The sequence below is a fragment of the Vombatus ursinus genome, unplaced genomic scaffold (genome assembly GCF_900497805.2).
Source record: "Vombatus ursinus unplaced genomic scaffold, bare-nosed wombat genome assembly UNPS02015035.1, whole genome shotgun sequence".
In the NCBI taxonomy this organism is placed as follows: domain Eukaryota; kingdom Metazoa; phylum Chordata; class Mammalia; order Diprotodontia; family Vombatidae; genus Vombatus; species Vombatus ursinus.
The window spans coordinates 250,392-268,150 of record NW_020954813.1 but is presented as its reverse complement, the minus strand read 5'-3'; the positions used below and the strand labels follow the sequence as shown (position 1 = coordinate 268,150).

Genomic DNA, 17,759 nt, shown 5'->3' with positions numbered 1-17,759 from the left:
AATGCTCTAAATCATTATTGATTAGAGAAATGCAAATCAAAACAACTCTTAGGTACCACATTATCCCTATCAGATTGGCTAACATAACAAAACAGAAAAATTACAAATGCTGGAGAAAATGTGGGCAAATTGAAACACTAATGCATTGTTGGTAGAGTTGTGAAGTGATCTAACCATTCTGGAGAACAATTTGGAACTCTGCCCAAAGGGCTATAAAAATATGCATACCCTTTAACCCAGCAACAACACTTCTAGGGATGTATCCCAAAGAGATCATAAAAATGAGAAAAGGACCCACATGTACAAAAATATTTATAGCAGCTCTTTCTGTGGTGGCAAAGAATTGGAAGTTGAGGGGATGCCCATCAATTGGGGAATGGCTGAACATGTTGTGGTATATGAATGTGATGGGATAGTATTGTTCCATAAGAAATGATGAGCAGGTGGACATCAGAAAAACCTGGAAAGAGTTATATGATCTGATGCCAAGTAAAGTGAGCAGAACCAGGAGTACATTGTACACAGTAACAGCCACATTGTGCACTGACTAACTTTGATAGACTTAGCTTTTCTCAGCAATACAAGGATCTAAGACAATTCCAAAAGACTCATGGTGGAAAATGCTGTCCACATCCAGAGAAAGAACCATGGGATCTGAATGCAGATCGAAGCATACTATTTGCTCTCTCTCTCTCTCTCTCTCTCTCTCTCTTTGTTTTGTTTTGTTTTGTTTCTTCTTTCTTGTGTTTCCTCCTGTTTGGTTTTAATTCTTCTTTACAAATGACTAATGTGAAAATATGTTTAATAAGAATGTATATGTAGAACTTATATCAGATTGCAAGCCGTCTTGGGGAAGGTAAAGAGAGGGAGACAGAAAATTTAAAACTCAAAAGCTTGTAGAAGTGAATGTTGAAAACTAAAAATAAATTAAATTTAAAAATTAAAAAAAAGAAAAGTAGTTTGGTTTTGGTAAGGTGAAATGAAGGAGGACATTCTAAGGGCATTCTAGGTTACTGGAATGGTATGGACACAAGAATGCAGGTAGGAAGTCACAAATGAACAATTTGACTGGAGCACAGGGTCTATGTAGGCAGCAGGTAGGTAGAGGTGAGCTTCTAAAGGGCCTTGAATGTCAGGCTAAGGAGATTTAATTTTGTTCTGTGTGAAATGGGGAGCCATTGATATTTTTTAACCCATGGAATAATACAATAAAATCGATAGTTCAGGAAAATTGGTCTGTTAGCAGAGGTTCTTAACACTGGAGTCTGAACTTTTTATTTTGATAACTGTATTTCACTATAATTGGTTTCTTTTGTAGTCTTAACGTATTTTATGTTATTTCTTTAAAAAGTAATTTTAAGAAGGGGTCTGTAGGTCAAAGGTGATAACTCATTCAAGCACAAAAACGGCCAAGAAAACTTGTGCTAGTGTTATACTAGTTAAACCATAAGGAGAAGAGAATAGAAGCAGAAATGCTAACTACAACACCAATGTAATAATGCAGATGTGTTATAAATTGATGTTACAGAATCGAATAAAAGATCACACTGCAGAGGCAGAATCAGTAGGACTTGGTGATTGATTGGATGTCAGGAGTAAAGGAGAAGTGAAAAAGTGCTCTTTAAAATTTAGAGCCACCGTGAGTCGAAATGATGGAGCCATCAACAAGAAGGAAAATCAAGGAAAAGATTTTCTTTTGGAAGGGAAAAACTAATGTTTGGCTTTAAACATTTTGAATTTGAAGTAATAGTGGCACATTCAGGAGGAAATATACAGTAAGAAGTTGAAAATGTGACATTGGAAGTCAAATAAGAGGCTAGACTCAGGTTAACTTTCTGCATTGAGGTGGTATTTGAATAATAAAAGTGAATGAACTCTCCAGTGAAAAGTAAATGTAGAGAGAGAAAAGGAGGGGGATGAGAGGAATAGTTGTTGCCACCAGCTTCCTACAAAACAAACTCATTCTGTGGAACTTAGAAAAAATTAAAAAAAAAAAATAACTAGTCGGACCTATTAGGAAATGATGGCTTCCAAGTTTCATTCCACTCCCCAGGCTCAACCCTTAGCTAATAGTCATTTCTGCTACAATGCTTATTTCGAAAATGTGAATTTGTTTCAACATGATTGCTGTATTAGAGAACATTTTGAACATAACTCCAGTTTTGGTTTGCTTGTGCACAATTTCCTCAGCGAGAAATAGTGAGAATGCAGCAAACTGTATCACTTCATAATAACTGACAGGCTCTAAACCCGATGCCTATTTCCACAAGCAAACTTTAGGTCTTTTTTAAGGTAAAGTGCCACATTTATTATATATTTTCTGGCATAGGAGTGACTGTGGACAGAGGAAAGCTAGTCCAAACTCCCCCTCATCACCACATTTCCCCATGGGCGTTTGAAGGGCCATTTGCCAGGCCAGGACATGGGACAGGTTGCAAGTGAAGGTCTCAGGGCTGCCACTATTTTTTGTAGCATTTATGTATTTCTTAACCATTTAACATGTGTAAAACTGTACCATTTTTGTTGGGCTCCTGTCTTTTTTATGTCACGATGAAGTTTTGGAGCATTGTACCCCAGCCCCATTTTTCTCGTAAGCCCTTTGGCTTTTATTGTGTGATTTTTTTGATCAGTAAAGTGCCTTTTGGGAATCGATATGTTGAATTATGCTGCCCTTTAATACCAGCAGGCTGATGCCTCTAGGATGACTAGGCTTTAGCCCCTAGAAGTTTGGAATAGCACCCCAGAGTGGACATTTAGCTAAATATGCCTACTGTAAATAGCATTCTGTTCTCCAGCCCTGCACCTTTGTACAAGTGGTTCCCCATGGGAATTCACTCCTTTGTCTTTTCCATCTGGTAAAATCCCTAGCTTCCTTCTAAGTACAGGTTGGGTGCCATCCTCCTTCAATCAGTCAGTCAACAAGCATTAATTAAGTGCTTACTGTGGGCCAACTGTGCTGAGCCCTGGGGATATTTAAAAAAAAAAGGCAAAAATATAGTCCCTGTCTTCATGGGGTTTGCAGTTTAACGAGGATTGCTACATGCAAACAAATATGTAAATACAAGCCAGACAAAGAATAACTGAAAGGTAACCTCTGAGAAATGGAACTAGGTATGGGGTCCAGGAAAGGCCATGTGTGGAAAGTAGTATTTGAGGTGAGTCTTGACACTAGTAGGGAGAGGGGAGGAAGGAGAAGATTCCAGTCATCGGGGATAGCCATTGAAAGGCCTAGAGTGGGGAGGTATGCAAGGAACAAATGGAAGACCAATGTCACTGGGCCATAGAGTACTTGGCCGGGGGTGGGGGTGTTTAAAATGCAAGAAGACTCAAAGAGAAGGTAGGAAGGGGCCAGGTTTGGAAAGTGGAAAGGGAAATATGTATGATATCCTTAGTTAGAACTCAATATACTTTCCTCTTGGGAATACTGTTATAAATGGTGGCTGTTCAATGATAATATTATAAAAGTTATTTATTCTTATGTTTCTTTAGGAGCAAAGACCCTACAACATCTATCCTATCTTCCTTCCTGTTTAATAGAAATAGATTATAGAAAAGTGGCATTTTCTGTAATATTCCTGGTAGCTTCCCGGTGAAAACTTCCTGTGACAGGAAATTTACATTTTTTCTGTGAAACTCTTGAGCTCGTTGAGATGGCAAAGGACAGTTAAAGAGTTCTTTTGTTAAACTGAAGTACACTTCACTATGTCTTCTTGCCTATTATAGCAACCTAAATTGAGTTAACAGCCCTTCCAGTATTAATATTGGAGTCTGGTTATAGTGTTGCTTAATATGTGTGTTTTGCAGGATTATATTTTATGGCTTTTGCAGACTGGCTTCGGAACCTCAGTTACTGTTATAGCATTATTTCCATGGGAAAGTGTGTTCAGAATCCAAAATGACTTAAGGATTTACTTTTGGAAAAGTACCCCATTCCATAAGTTGAAGATGTTTGTATACGTGTATGATCTTCCAAGCTTTCTGATTTGGCATTCCTCTCATGCAACACTGACTAATCAACACCTGTATGTCTCATTATCCTTGCCTGCTAATGTGCTGATTTCTGATGATGATGTGAAACATGTTAGAAAAGACATAGCCAACAATAGACATCCATTTTTCTGCTTCAGTACCTTGCCTTACAATAGTACAATAGTCTGCTCTCAGTTGCACTTTATAGGAATTTATTAGGTTTAAACTGCAGGCCTCCTGTCTTTTAAAAGAGAAAGAGAACAAGACAATATAAAAATACAAACAAATATGTTCTTTAAGCTGCAGTAAGTGTAATTTTTAATTCAGAGAGATTTTTTTTCAGGCTAGGGTAATTGGGAATGAAACTTGTTTCAAGATCATACCACATTTTCTTTCATTGTTCTTGCATTCCTTTATGAACTCTTGAAATATTTCAAACTGTAGGCAGTGTTCTCTATGAGCACCTCATAGTAAGATTATACAACAGTTTTTTGGGAAGAGTTGAGAATGCTCACACATCTTGAACTTTAGACTATTTTCTATGGCTTCAGAATTTAAAATAATAGAAATGTCCAATGTTATTGAATAACAGATAAAATACTAGAAATATAGTTTAGATAATTAGAAAATCATATAATGAGAATGGTACTGGATTGGTTGTCAGAGGAGCTGGGTTCCAATCTTGATATTAGCCTAGTTGCATAACTTCCTTGGGTTTTTGTTTCTTCATCTTTAAAATAAAGGATTTGGACTGAATAATCTGTGGTCCTTCTGCCTCTAAATCTGTGATCCTTTATGAATAGATGCATCATATGTTTTAACTGAAAATTACAGACTTCTTTTCCTAGAAAAAAAAAATCTGCTTTGATGTTTCCGTATTTCATGCTGTGCTATCTAAAATTAAATAAGATGTTTTGTTGCTATATTGTTGAGGGAAATGTACTAGTGTCCTCTTTGGAGGCTTGATGAGCTATTGCTAGGAACAGAGGAGTAAAGAAAACTTATTATGGTCCTAGTATTTCTTATTAGGAATGGTAGGGAATGAGCTAAATAGAAGTAAATAATTTAAAATAAGATCAAAATTAACTTATCAAAGGGTGCTTGCTGGTAATTGAATAAATAAGGAGAATATTAAGTATCCCTTGGAAACTACAGTACAGAATCTGACCTAGATTTTCCTGTATTCTACTAAGCCCGTTGAAAAGATAATATATTAACGCCTAAAGATATGTAGCTATACCACAGTTTCAAAAGCAACTGAATCCTTTTTGTGCTAATCTATTTTGGGGAGTGGGGAAGAGGACCTGTGGTTTCATTAATATAGGGGTTCCTGGTGAGTTACTCCCACCAGGAGTTATCTAGCAGGGGCACTGACCCAAGCTTCTTGTGTTGGGAGCCCAGGGCCTGGTCACTGGCTTTGTGTGCTGGGGCCTCCGATGCTGGCAGCTGGAGGCTGTAGGGTTCTGGCAGCTTACCTGGTGTTTGGCTAGAATCAGCAACACTGGAACTGTAGGGGTAGGATTGGGTAGTATGGCCCCTGGAGGGTTGCCTGCTCACTCAGGCCTTTCCTTCGCTTTGTTCAGCTCCTTTTAGATGGATGTTGCAGGATATTTATCCTCCTGGGGCCCCTTGGAGTGCTTCCCAGAGTTGTGCTGAGGTGCTGGGAGACCCAGTTGCTGTAGAATGCCGAGGCACTTGGTGGTTTTCCGAGCTGGTTTCCATCAGTTCCCCCTGCCCTCACTGATTTGCACTCAGGGGTCTTGGTGTTGGTATTTGCCTGCTCCACCATCTGGGTTTCAGGATCTCCTCCTGGTATGCTGAGGTGGGGCTTTCCGCTAGCTTTCTGGGATACTTGCCATTCTGTACTGCTCCCCTTCCCCCAGGGCAAGAGAGGCCTTTCTCATTCATCCTTCAAGCTACCTGGGCTACCATACTGTCTTTCTTCTGGTTCAGCTGTTCCAGGGTTTTTGCTGGGGTGATATTTTCTGGGCTTTCAGAGTTTAATAAGGGAGGATAAGAGTGACTTACTTCTTACTCCGCCATCTTGGCTCCCGGAAACGAAAATCGAACTTTGGCAGTTTTTAAGGATTTGTTAGCCATAAGACTGAATTTGTCAAAAGTTTTTTCAACGAGATATCAAGGAAGAACTGAGAATCTTTTTTAAAATAAGGACCTCAAAGGGGCAGCTAGGTGGCGCAGTGGATAGAGCACCGGCCCTGAAGTCAGGAGGACCTGAGTTCAGATCCGGCCTCAGGCCAAACACTTGACGCTTACTAGCTGTGTGACCTTGGGCAAGTCACTTAACCCCGATTGCCTCACTAAAAAAATACACAAATCATTTTTGTAATATCCCTGATAAATAGTCATCCAGGAATTCATCTGCTTCAGACTGTTTACAGTTATAGAACAATTGCAAGGGACAGAGATTTGAATAACTATGATTTTGTGTTCTTTGAAAATGTTATCTTACAACATAAGATCTTTAGTTTCTTAGTAAATATTTACATTTCATTTAATTTGCAGATTGCCCAAGGACCCCAGATACTCCAAATAGCGATCCTCGTAGTTCTACTAGCAATAATAAATTGATGGCCTTAAAAAAACAGTTGGACATAGAACTAAAGGTAAAGCAGGGAGCCGAGAATATGATACAGATGTACTCAAATGGCTCTTCAAAGGTAAGCTTATTAAACAGTATATGAAGTACTCTAATGTAAAACTGTTACTGTAAGATATAGACCTAACAGATCTAGCATCTTATTTCAATATCCTATAAACAATTGAATAAATTGGTAAATAGTGTACTTATAAGTACCACATTCTCTATAATTGCTTGAAATAAATCAAGAGATTCACAAAACTTATTTTAGCTTTTCAATTCCATACTCGGGTGGTACAACCAATATTTTAAGATCAGTGTATTTAAATCTAGAACATAAAGTATCTTTGATCAAGCTTCATTCACTTTATGAATTGAACTGTGGCATTCTTTATTAGTACCAGCCAGTTCCTTCTGATGCCTTTATTTTGAGTATATGCAAATAGATGGACAAGACTTTGTGTTAGGTTCCACAGAGAAAGGTTGGGATAGAATAATGGAAAAGGAAACCATCTGAATAAAGGCCAATCCTGAATAGAAATATCTAATACTAATAGGGAAAATGGGGGTAGAGGGGGTGAGGAAGGAGGACTCAACCCAAGAGTATTGGGGAACTTTACTGAATAGGCTTTAGAGGGTATTCCCATATCAGAAATGGTGTACTTGAAAATTGTTTTTATTCATCATACCTAAGCATTGAATAAACGACTCGGTTCACTTTTGAAGAAAGGGAAATTCAGAAGTATTTGAGTTATCTCAGACAAGTGTATCCAGAAAGCCTTAATTAGAATGGTAAAATCTGTAGAAAATTACTGTTGTTGGTTTCATGATCTTATACAAACAACATGCTCCAGTGAATAGAGAAATAAGTTGAAAATTGGGAAATGAATTCTTAACTTGCCTATTAGTTCATTTTGTGATCATAGGCAAGTTGTAACCTATGCCTCCCTTCATAAGTAAAAGTCTTCCACTTACAAACATAGATGAAATAATTAATCATGTTTCAAATTTCTGAAGTTGGAGTTCATGAACTTCTGATAACTATCCATTAGAAATTCTGACAGAGTAGAAGGTTGAAAGGCAGTCTTTATCCTTATAGTTCTGTTTTAAAATATGAAATATGTGTTCAGGCCAATTCTAGATTCATGAAGATCTACCTAGCCCAGTATGGAAAGGCTCATCACCAGTAAGTTGTGTGATGAATGTATTGGACGTGGGAAGCCATGAAACAAAGAAAAGTACAAAATAGTCTCTTCTGTACCACTTTGTGGGCAGAAAAAGAGGTCTTATAATTACAGTTTTCAGACTGCTGATAAATTAACTGTTGGTACTCATAACTGTAACTTGTCCAGTGGCCAAAAAGTGGACATGCTCTGAGGTGCAGAATACTATCCATCTTATTTTCCCTGTAAATAAAGCCAGAAGAAAAAAAGGAAATTGCAGCTAAATGGAAGGATTGCTTACAGAGAGGTTCTGTACTTAGCATGGAAAGGAGTTGGTGGTGTGGGTTTGATTATATATCCAAAGACAAAAAGAAACATCATTTAATGTGACATTTGGTCACCTCATTGTAGTACTCATAATAAATATTTGTAAAAATATTACCATGGAAGAAATTGTGACTTTTGCACCAACATTAGTTGCAGAGGATAAAGAGGTAGAAAATTTTTACAAAGAACTCAGTTCTACAAAAACACTTGTTAAGACCCTCCAAATTAAATCAGTGTGTAAAAGAGGCAGGTAGGAGTCTTAAACATAAGGCTAGTTAGGACTAGCATTATGCTAGAAAGGGCGTTATACATACAAAAGATTCTGGATTTTTCCAAGTTAAAGAGGAATTCCCTCAGGATGGGAGATCTTACTGATGCTTCTCTTCAAATGTCTTCATGCTTGTGGCATCAAGTCCCAGAAGATTGAAGAGCCTCCAGAAGAGGTCTATAACCTGACCATCCACAGAGGAGAGACTAAGTGAAGGAAGAAAGTCAGTTGGAGAAACAGCCTATATCACATAGTTTATCTTTCATTTTTTTATCTGGGATAGACACAGTACAAATGACAGTGAGTTGGGTGCAGAATTAAATGAAGGAGAGTGGGCTGGGTTGCCTTCAGGAAATTAGAAAGCTCCTTGAAGGACCTCTAATTTCCTTCAAATGCACAGGCCCATATATACTGGCAGTGTTGTATAATTATGAGATATCAAACACAACACTTTCCAAAGAATTTTAAAATAATAATTACATAAAAGGAACATCAAACTGGTGAGATCAGAGATCTATCTTTTGAGTAATGATGTACAACATATATTGTATTATATTTTTATTGTATAAATTATTCTCCTTCTACTCTGCATCAGTTCATACAAGTCTTCCTAGGTTTCTCCAACAGCATCCCCTTTGTCATTTTTTACAGCACAGTAGTGTTCTGTCACGTTCGTATACCATAACTTGTTCAGCCATTCATCAATTGATGTGCACTTCCTCCTCAGTTTCCAATTTTTTGACACCATAAAAAGAGATGCTATAAATATTTTTGGACATATCAGTCTTTTTCCTCTTTCTTTGATTTCTTAGAGGAATAGATCCAGTAGCAGCATCACTGTGTCAAAGGGTACTAGGTTTGGGGGCATAATCTGAAATTACTTTCCAGAATTGCTGACCCAGTTCACAACTCCACCAACAGTGTTTTAAACACCTGTTTTCCCTAGCCCTTCCTGCATTCATCATATTCCATTTTTGTTAACTTTGCCAATTTGATGAGTGTAGTATGGATCCTTAGTTATTTTAATTTACATCTCTTTAATTAATTTACATTAGTGATTTAGAGCATCTTTTCATATGGCTGTTGATAGCTTAAATTTCTTATTCTGAGAACTGTTTGTGACCTTTGACCATTTATCAATTGGAGAATGGTTCTCATTTTTATACATTTGAATCAGCTCCCTATAGATCTGAAAAAGGAGACCTTAATTGAAGAGTCTTGCTCCAAGATTTTCCCCTATTTACCTGCTTCAATAGAGATGATAATTAAGACTGTGTGAGTTTGAGGTTACCAGGAAAGACGACAAATAAAAGCACAGCTCATGAATTCAGTGGGCATTAACCTAAGTTTGGTATTTAGTCATTATACTTTTGATGACTTTTTTTTACTCCTTGCAATAATGGGATTGTACTTTAAAAATTGATTGTCACATTGATGTAGGCTGACTTTGTTGAAAATGATATAGTGGTATTGTCTAATACTCTTTCTAATTCAACAGGCATTCATTGAATTTTCTAGTCTTACTTTAAAAACTAGGTTTATTTATTAGATGCTGCTGTTTTCGAGGTCGCTACTTTGGGAAATAATAGAGATGCCTGGAGAATGAGCAGTTTTTGTGTGCTGTCTTTTGGCTTTCATTCTAACTTGCTACAAGGTTTTTTGAATCTTAATCCTGTAATTACCAGGGTTCTTATCCTTCCAGACTTGAATTCATCATCCATTACTATTATGTATATAGTGACAGTTTCTTTTATTTTACCCTCTAGTTTGAAAAACTGTTGTTTCAAGTATTTCTTTTGCCTTCTGAAATCTCCAGTTTGTTATGGCTTTCCTGGGTAGACCTCGCAATCATTTTTCTGCAGTGTGTCAGGATGGAGTTTTTTCTTTTCAGTGGCTCACCCACCATTGTGCCTTCTAAATTCAAAGCCTCTCAAGATATCCTAAGACAGATCAACATAACTTTGTCAAGTTTTGCAGAAAGGGCTTTTATTTATGGGCCTGTTTAATTTGGGACAGCTAGGTTACTCAATGGATACAGTGCCATCCTTGAAGTCAGGAAGACTCATCTTCCTGAGTTCAAATATGACCTCAGACACTTACTAGCTGTATGATCCTGGGCAAGTCACTTAACCCTGTTTTACCTCAGTTTCCTCATCTGTTAAATGAGCTGGAAAAGGAGATGGCCAACCACTCCAGTATTTTTGCCAAGAAAACACCCCAAAAGAGGTCAGCAAGAGTCAGACACAATTGAACAACAAATAAATTTTGCTTTCAAAGTTTTTCTTAGCTCCCTACAATTTCAGATGCCACATGTTATGGTTGTCTTCCTTAGATTTAATAATATGAAGGGAAATAAGTAGAAATGTTCAGATACTGTCAGCAGCATTCTGAGTTACTCTTCAAATGTACCGCTTCATTAAAATTTGACTTCAAAACAGTGTTGGAGGGACTTCGGAAGGACAGGCACACGAATGGTTGGTGAAGTTATGAATTGGTCCCAGCATCCTGGAAAGTAGATTGGAATTGTGCAAAGTATTTAAAATGTTAATATCATTTGACCAAGAAATTCCACTGCTAGGCATAAACCCCCAGGATAATGACGAAAAGAAGAGTCCCTTATAACCCAAAATATTCATAGAACTTTTTGTGGTAACAAAGACTTGTGTATCAATTGAATGTAAATGAAAACAACACCAAAACAGTTAACACTGGATATTACAAACTTAGAATGAACAAGCTTGGGATCAAAGAAGGGATATGAGAAAACACCTCCCTTGATTCCTTGCAGAGATGGGGAACCATGGGTGTGGAATACTTCATGTAATATCAGACTTTGAAAATAACTTGGTTTTGTGGAGCTTTTTTTCTTCTTTTCTTCTTTATTATAAGAGAGATCTAGTGGAAAATGTAGATTACATTTTTAGAAGAATATTAATAAAAATAAATTTTAAAATTGACCTAAAGGTGATAGGAAAAAAAATTTTCTTAATCTCAGAGCACTTTGGCATATGTTACTTTATATGATTGCATTTGACTTTTAAATTTCTGATTCCTCTTGATAATGGAAAAGAAAAAATGAAGTACCTTTTATACAAATTAAGGACAAGGGAAGTAGCAGTAACTTCACATATTAGAAGACTTACCTTTGGGTTTTTGAAATGAGATGTGTGGTATTGAAAATAACACACTTGGGGTGGGTTCATATGCTCGTCCTTATTAGTTGTGTAACTCTCAACAAGTAACCCAGCCTATCTGAATCTAAAGTTCCTCATTTGTAAAATGGAAATTAAATAATACTTGTACTTCCTGTGTCACATGATTATTATGAATGAGGTAGCTTGTAAAACTTGGTGCTATACAGATGATTGTTACTATGTTTGGGCTTTTTAATAATAAGAATCACTTGGTTCTTCTTAAATTTTCCTCGTTATTCACTTTCAATAAAGTAGAAATGTTTCCCCCCACAATTTTGTTATTTTTGTAATGAGATCTGTAGTGTTGTACAATTAAGATTCTCATGATTTCATTTTTAATTCTCTGTTTTTGCTACTGCTGTTTGAATTTATTCAGATGAATTAAATTTTCTTTTTGCCCTTTTTTTTTTGTTTTTGTTTTTGTATTCCCAGTGCTTAGCATAGTGCCTGGCTCATAGTAAATGCTTATTGATGATGGTGATGATGCTCCTTTGTTGGCTTACATTTTGAAACTCCTTTTCAATAGGATCGAAAACTCCTTGCCACAGCTCAACAGCTGCTTCAGGACAGCAAGACAAAAATAGAAGTCATAAGGATGCAGATTCTTCAGGCAGTCCAGACCAATGAACTGGCTTTTGATAATGGTGATGGAGTAGAGATGAACTGTTAATCTTCTTACTAATGTCAAAGCCTTAGCTAGGGATATGCCAGTATGGACATAGGGTGATTTTTTTAAGTGCTATTTGGCTTTTTAAACTTTTCATTTAAAATCTATTTAGAAGTTATATGTTTATAATACATAGATTTCATTTTTTCCAAAATAAAGACTTATAAGAATTTGAGATTGAATGCATTATTTCCTATTTTTCTTGCCAGGGGAAATTTTTCAACTAAGTGGCAAAAGCAAAGATGGAAACTATTGTGATCTAGGAATGTTACATAGCATATGGACATACTGGCTTATCCTTAGTTCTAAAAAAAATTTTCAGACTTAGAGTTTAAATTAAATGTATAGTGCAGCTCAAATATAAAGTCCTGCATTTTACCTTAGAATCTAATTAGTATAACTATTTCTTACCACTTAAATAACTACCTTCTGACTTAATCTCATCAGAATTCATTTGCTTTTTAAAATTTTTCTAAGTCTTCTTAGATAATCCAAATAGTTGGTTCTATTAAATTTACTTAAATTTTTTTTCTTCTAGCAAAACCTGTGATAAGTCCTCTTGAACTTCGGATGGAAGAATTACGGCATCACTTTAGGATAGAGTTTGCAGTAGCAGAAGGTGCAAAGAATGTGATGAAATTACTTGGATCGGGAAAAGTAACAGACAGAAAAGCACTTTCAGAAGTAATTTTTCAAATTAAATGTTTTAACTTAATATAGTAACTTAAAGAATGTAATTATTAAAATGAAAGCATTTTAAAATGAAACCTCTTCTTTTCTGTTCAAGGCCCAAGCGAGATTTAATGAATCCAGTCAAAAGTTGGATCTTTTAAAGTACTCATTAGAACAAAGATTGAATGAACTTCCAAAAAATCATCCCAAAAGCAGTATTATTATTGAGGAGCTATCTCTTGTTGCATCACCAACACTAAGTCCACGGCAGAGTGTAATATCTACACAAAACCAATATAGTACACTATCCAAACCAGCAGCACTAACAGGTATGTAGGTGGGTAAGCCATGCTTTGAGAATATTGTGTTTTTGGTTTTTTGGTTTTTTTAATCCATTTTTATACTATTTTAGTAACTTATATATTATGTATTTATTTAGATTACCAAAATTGTCTGTGAGAAAACCATTTTCAAATATGTCAGTTCAGGGTCTTGGAAGTAACTATTGCTCCTGTCTTCATCTGAAAATGATGCAGCAAAAATAGAAGTTGTTTTTTAGGAATGATTAATCTTACTAGAATACTTATTTAAAATATTGTTCAGGTTATCAAAGTTCCCAAAATAAGCTATAGAAGCCTGTAATATGCTGTTACTGCCAGGATTATTTGAACTGCCATTGTTCCATTTTATCATATGCCAGGTTTTCTGATTAAAAACTTGGAAGAAAGGGCAGCTAGGTGGCACAGTAGATAGAGCACCAGCCCTGGAGTCAGGAGGACCTGAGTTCAAATCCGGCCTCAGACCAAACACTTGTCACTTACTAGCTGTGTGACCATGGGCAAGTCACTTAACCCCAATTGCCTAAAAATTAAAAAAAAATTTAATTAAATTAAAAACTTGGAAGAACCCAACCTCCGGATTTTTAATTGCCTCTAATCAGTGTAAGGGCAGCTAGGTGATGCAGTGGATCTAGCACTGACCCTGGAATCAAGATGACCTAAGTTCAAATCTGGCCTCAGACACTCACTCTGTGACTCTAGGCAGGTCATTTAACTCTGCCTCAGTTTCCTCATCTGTAAAATGAGCTGGAGAAGGAAATGGCGAACTATTCCAACATCTTTGTCAAGAAAACCCTAAATGGTGTTACAAAGAGTTGGACAGGACTAAAAAATGACTGAAATCAGAGTAAATATTGGGAAGCAGATTTACCAAGAAATGAAACTTCATTCTGTCTCAGGAAAACATTTTGTATTCCCCATGTGCTGTGTGTTTGCCCTCTCTACCTCTTTCCCTGTTCTGGAAGGTCTTCTATTAAATTTTATGCCTATTCCAAATTTACTAAAGGAGGTGAAGTTGTATTAAGTGGGTAGAGCACTAGATTTGGAATTAGAGGACCTGAGCTCTGTCCTGGCTCTGCCTTTTACTGTTTGTGTGACCTTGGACAAAACAGTTAACCTCTTTGTACTTCACTTTATTTCTCTCTAAAGTGAATTGTAGTTATATTGTTTGCAGATGTTATAATCATTCTATCTGTAGCTTCAGTTATGCAATTAAAATGTTGAGAAAATCAGGACCAAGGACAGGTCCCTTGGGCTGTCCTTGAGAGGCTCATTTTCAGGATGACTCTGGTCCTAGTTATTAAACCAGATCTGAATCAGTCTGGCTGCTTTCATCTTTGATGTTGTCTTCCCATCTTGTCCACAAGAATAGTTTGAAAGATTTTGACACCTGTCATCCTGAAACCCAGATATAGTATGTCTGTATGCTCACAAAACTCATCCCTTTATTATTTTCTAGAGTTTTTCCAGGAATCAAAGTCAGGTTTATTGATTTGTGACTTAAAAGAACTTCCTTTTTTGTTTGTGAATTGGACACTGCCTGTCTTTACTCCTTCGGTACATCTAATCTCCATATTTCTGACAGTGGTTTGGTAATCATCCACATATTATGTACTCTAACATAGAATTTTATGGGCCTGACAACAATAACTTGAAGTTATTGAGGATAACTAGATATTCTCTTACAAACTCCTAACTTAACCCGTTTTCAGCTGCCTATTAGTCATGTTTGTTTTTCCCATTCCAGTAATTGTGTCCCTTAATAGATAAAGCTGAAGCAAAAATCAGAGTTTAGCAGTTGAGCCATCTCTTAATTTTATCCTCTTGTCCACCCTGAACTATTGGCCTTAATCTCTTTTAAATCTTCCTTTACGGTATAGCTATAAAATTCACTTATTGTCTCTAGCATTTATTTCCAATCTCAATTTCCTCTGAACTTTAGTGCTCCCTGACACTTTTCTTATATGACCATAGCACTCTTAATCATTCATTTTCAGCTCTGTGCTCTTTCATCAATCTCTAGTACATGTCTTTTGTGGTTATTGGTTTTTCTCTCATTTCTTTTATTTTTTAAATTACTTGTTTTCCATTAATAAAAATCCATGGTTTCTTTCCCTCCAACCCTTCCCATTGCACTCTCATTTGAGAAAGAAAAACAAAATCTTTGCTACAAACATGTGTGGTCAAAACAAATTTCCCCATTGTCTCTACAAAAACAAATACAGTGGACAGCAGATTTCATCATTAGTCTTCTGGAATCATGGTTGGTCACTGCATTGATCAGAGTTCTAAAGTCTTTCAAAATAGTTTGTCTTTACAGTATTATTATTGTTATTGTATAAATTGTTCTCTTGCTTCTGCTTACTTCAGTCTGCATCAGTTCAAGTATCTCCAGATTTCTCTGACACCACCTCCATCATTAATTACAGCATGATAGTATTCCATTATATTAATGTGTATGATTTATTCAGTCTTTATATGTCCTCAGGTTCCATTTCTTTACCACCACAATAAAAAGCTGCTAAAATTAATTTTGCATATGTGAGCCCTTTTCCTTTTTCTTTGAGTATGACAGTACTTTGAATAGAAAGGAAGTCTGGAAGAGGGATGGATTTGGAATGAAGCATAATGAATTCTGTTTTAGGCATTTTGATCATTTGCACAAAACTAATTGGACCCATGTGATTGGGTGGGACCACCAAGAAAGACCCTACCAAATAGCACTAGACTCTTGGTTCTGCTAGTTTCATTCTGTATTAGTTCATACAAGTCTTCTCAAGTTTCTTTGAAACCATTTTGGTCATTTCTTCTAGCACAGTAGTATTCTATCATATTCATGCACTGTAATTTATTCAGCCATTTCCCAGTTAATGGGCACCTTCTCAGTTTCCAGTTTTTTGACATCATAAGAAGAGATGCTATAAATATTTTTTAACGTATCAGTCCTTTTCTTCTTTCTTTGATTTCTTAGGAGAACAGACCCAGTAGCAGTTTCACTGTGTCAAAGAGTGTGCATAGTTTACTAAATTTAGGGGCATGGTTTCAAAATGCTTTCCAGAATAATTGAGGCAGTTCACAGCTCCATCAACAGTGCATTAATGTACCTGTTTTCCTCAGGCCCTCCAGCATTCATTTTCCCTTTTATGCCAGCTTTGCCAATCTGATGGGCTTAAGATGGTCCTTAGAGTTGTTTTAATTAAAATTCCAATGATTTTTAGAGGACCTTTTCTTACGATTGTTGATAGTTGGGTTTCTTGGGAGAACTTTCTCTTTGTGGCCTTTGACCTTTTATCAATTGGAGAATGGTTCTTACTCTTATGAATTTGAATCGGCTCCCTATGTATCTTAGAAATGAGACCTTAATCAGAGAGACTTGCTGCAAAGATTTTTCCCCCATTTATCTGCTTTTCTTTTACTTTTAGCTGAGTTAAGTTTTTTGTGCAGTCAAAATTGTTTTACCTCTTGTATTCTTCGCTATATTTTGTGTAGTTGTGAACTCTTTCCCTTTCCATAAATCTAACAGGCAATTTCCTTGCTCCTTTAATTTGTTTATTATGTTACCATTTTTGTTAAGTCATCTACTCATTTGGAACTTATTTTAGTAAATGATATGACAGTACATGTCTTTTAGGTCTAAGTTGTCAGTAAGTCTTTTTAGGTACCCATATCAGTATCTTTAGTGTTTTGCTCCTTTTCTTCTGTACCTTATTTACAGTTTGGATCTTCAGGATTTTATTCTTAGGAGCATCCAGGTTCTGTAAAGTGTTAGTCCATGCCGTCCTACAGTCTTTCTCAGGAGTTTTTGAAGTGTATGTCCTTGAAGTACATCAGTCTGTGCTCAGCTTTCCAACTAATTCAGTCTTTGGCTGTATGAGTTATATCTATAGAATAATATATTCTTTCCCTGTTGAGCCATTCCTTCACCACCATTCTTCTGTTCTTTCTTCTTTTTTCAGTTAATTTATTTTTAGTTTTCAACATTCACTTCCATAAACTTTTGAGTTTTAAATTTTCTCCCCCTTCCTTCCCTCCTCCCTTCCTAAAACAGAGTGCAATCTGATATAGGCTCTACGTATACATTCCTACTAAACATATTTTCACATTAGTCATGTTGTAAAGAAAAATCAGAACCAATAGGAGGAACCACAAGAAAGAAGAAACAAAAAAAAATAAATAAAAGAGCAAATAGTACACTTCGATCTGCATTCAGACTCCGTAGTTCTTTTTCTAGATGTGGATAGCATTTGGCATAATGAGTCTTTTGGAGATGTCTTAGATCCTTGCATTGCTGAGAAGAGCTAAACCTATCAAAGTTAGTCATTACACAATGTGGCTGTTACTGTGTAACAGTTCTCTAGTTTCTGCTTGCTCCACTTAGCATCAGTCCATACAAGCCTTTCCAAGTTTTTCTGAAGTCTGCCTGCTCATCATTTCTTACAGCACAATAGTATTCCATCACATTCACATACCACATCTTGTTCAGCCATTCTCCAATTGATGGACATCCCTCAATTTCCCCTTCTTGGCCACCACAGAAAGAACTAATATAAATATTTTTGTAC

The 17,759-nt window shown here is 36.3% G+C and overlaps 1 protein-coding gene across 3 annotated transcripts in view; it reads left to right on the top strand.

The window, feature by feature from the left end:
- Positions 1 to 17,759, top strand: part of LOC114031066 (serine/threonine-protein kinase N2) — a 170,512-nt gene that overhangs the window by 78,631 nt on the left and 74,122 nt on the right. For all 3 annotated transcript variants that reach the window (XM_027846085.1, XM_027846083.1, XM_027846084.1), the window contains exons 3-6: positions 6,493 to 6,647; positions 12,047 to 12,164; positions 12,726 to 12,871; positions 12,975 to 13,188. In XM_027846085.1, the coding sequence (XP_027701886.1) occupies positions 6,493 to 6,647; positions 12,047 to 12,164; positions 12,726 to 12,871; positions 12,975 to 13,188 (633 nt within the window). The remainder of the gene's footprint in view (positions 1 to 6,492; positions 6,648 to 12,046; positions 12,165 to 12,725; positions 12,872 to 12,974; positions 13,189 to 17,759) is intronic.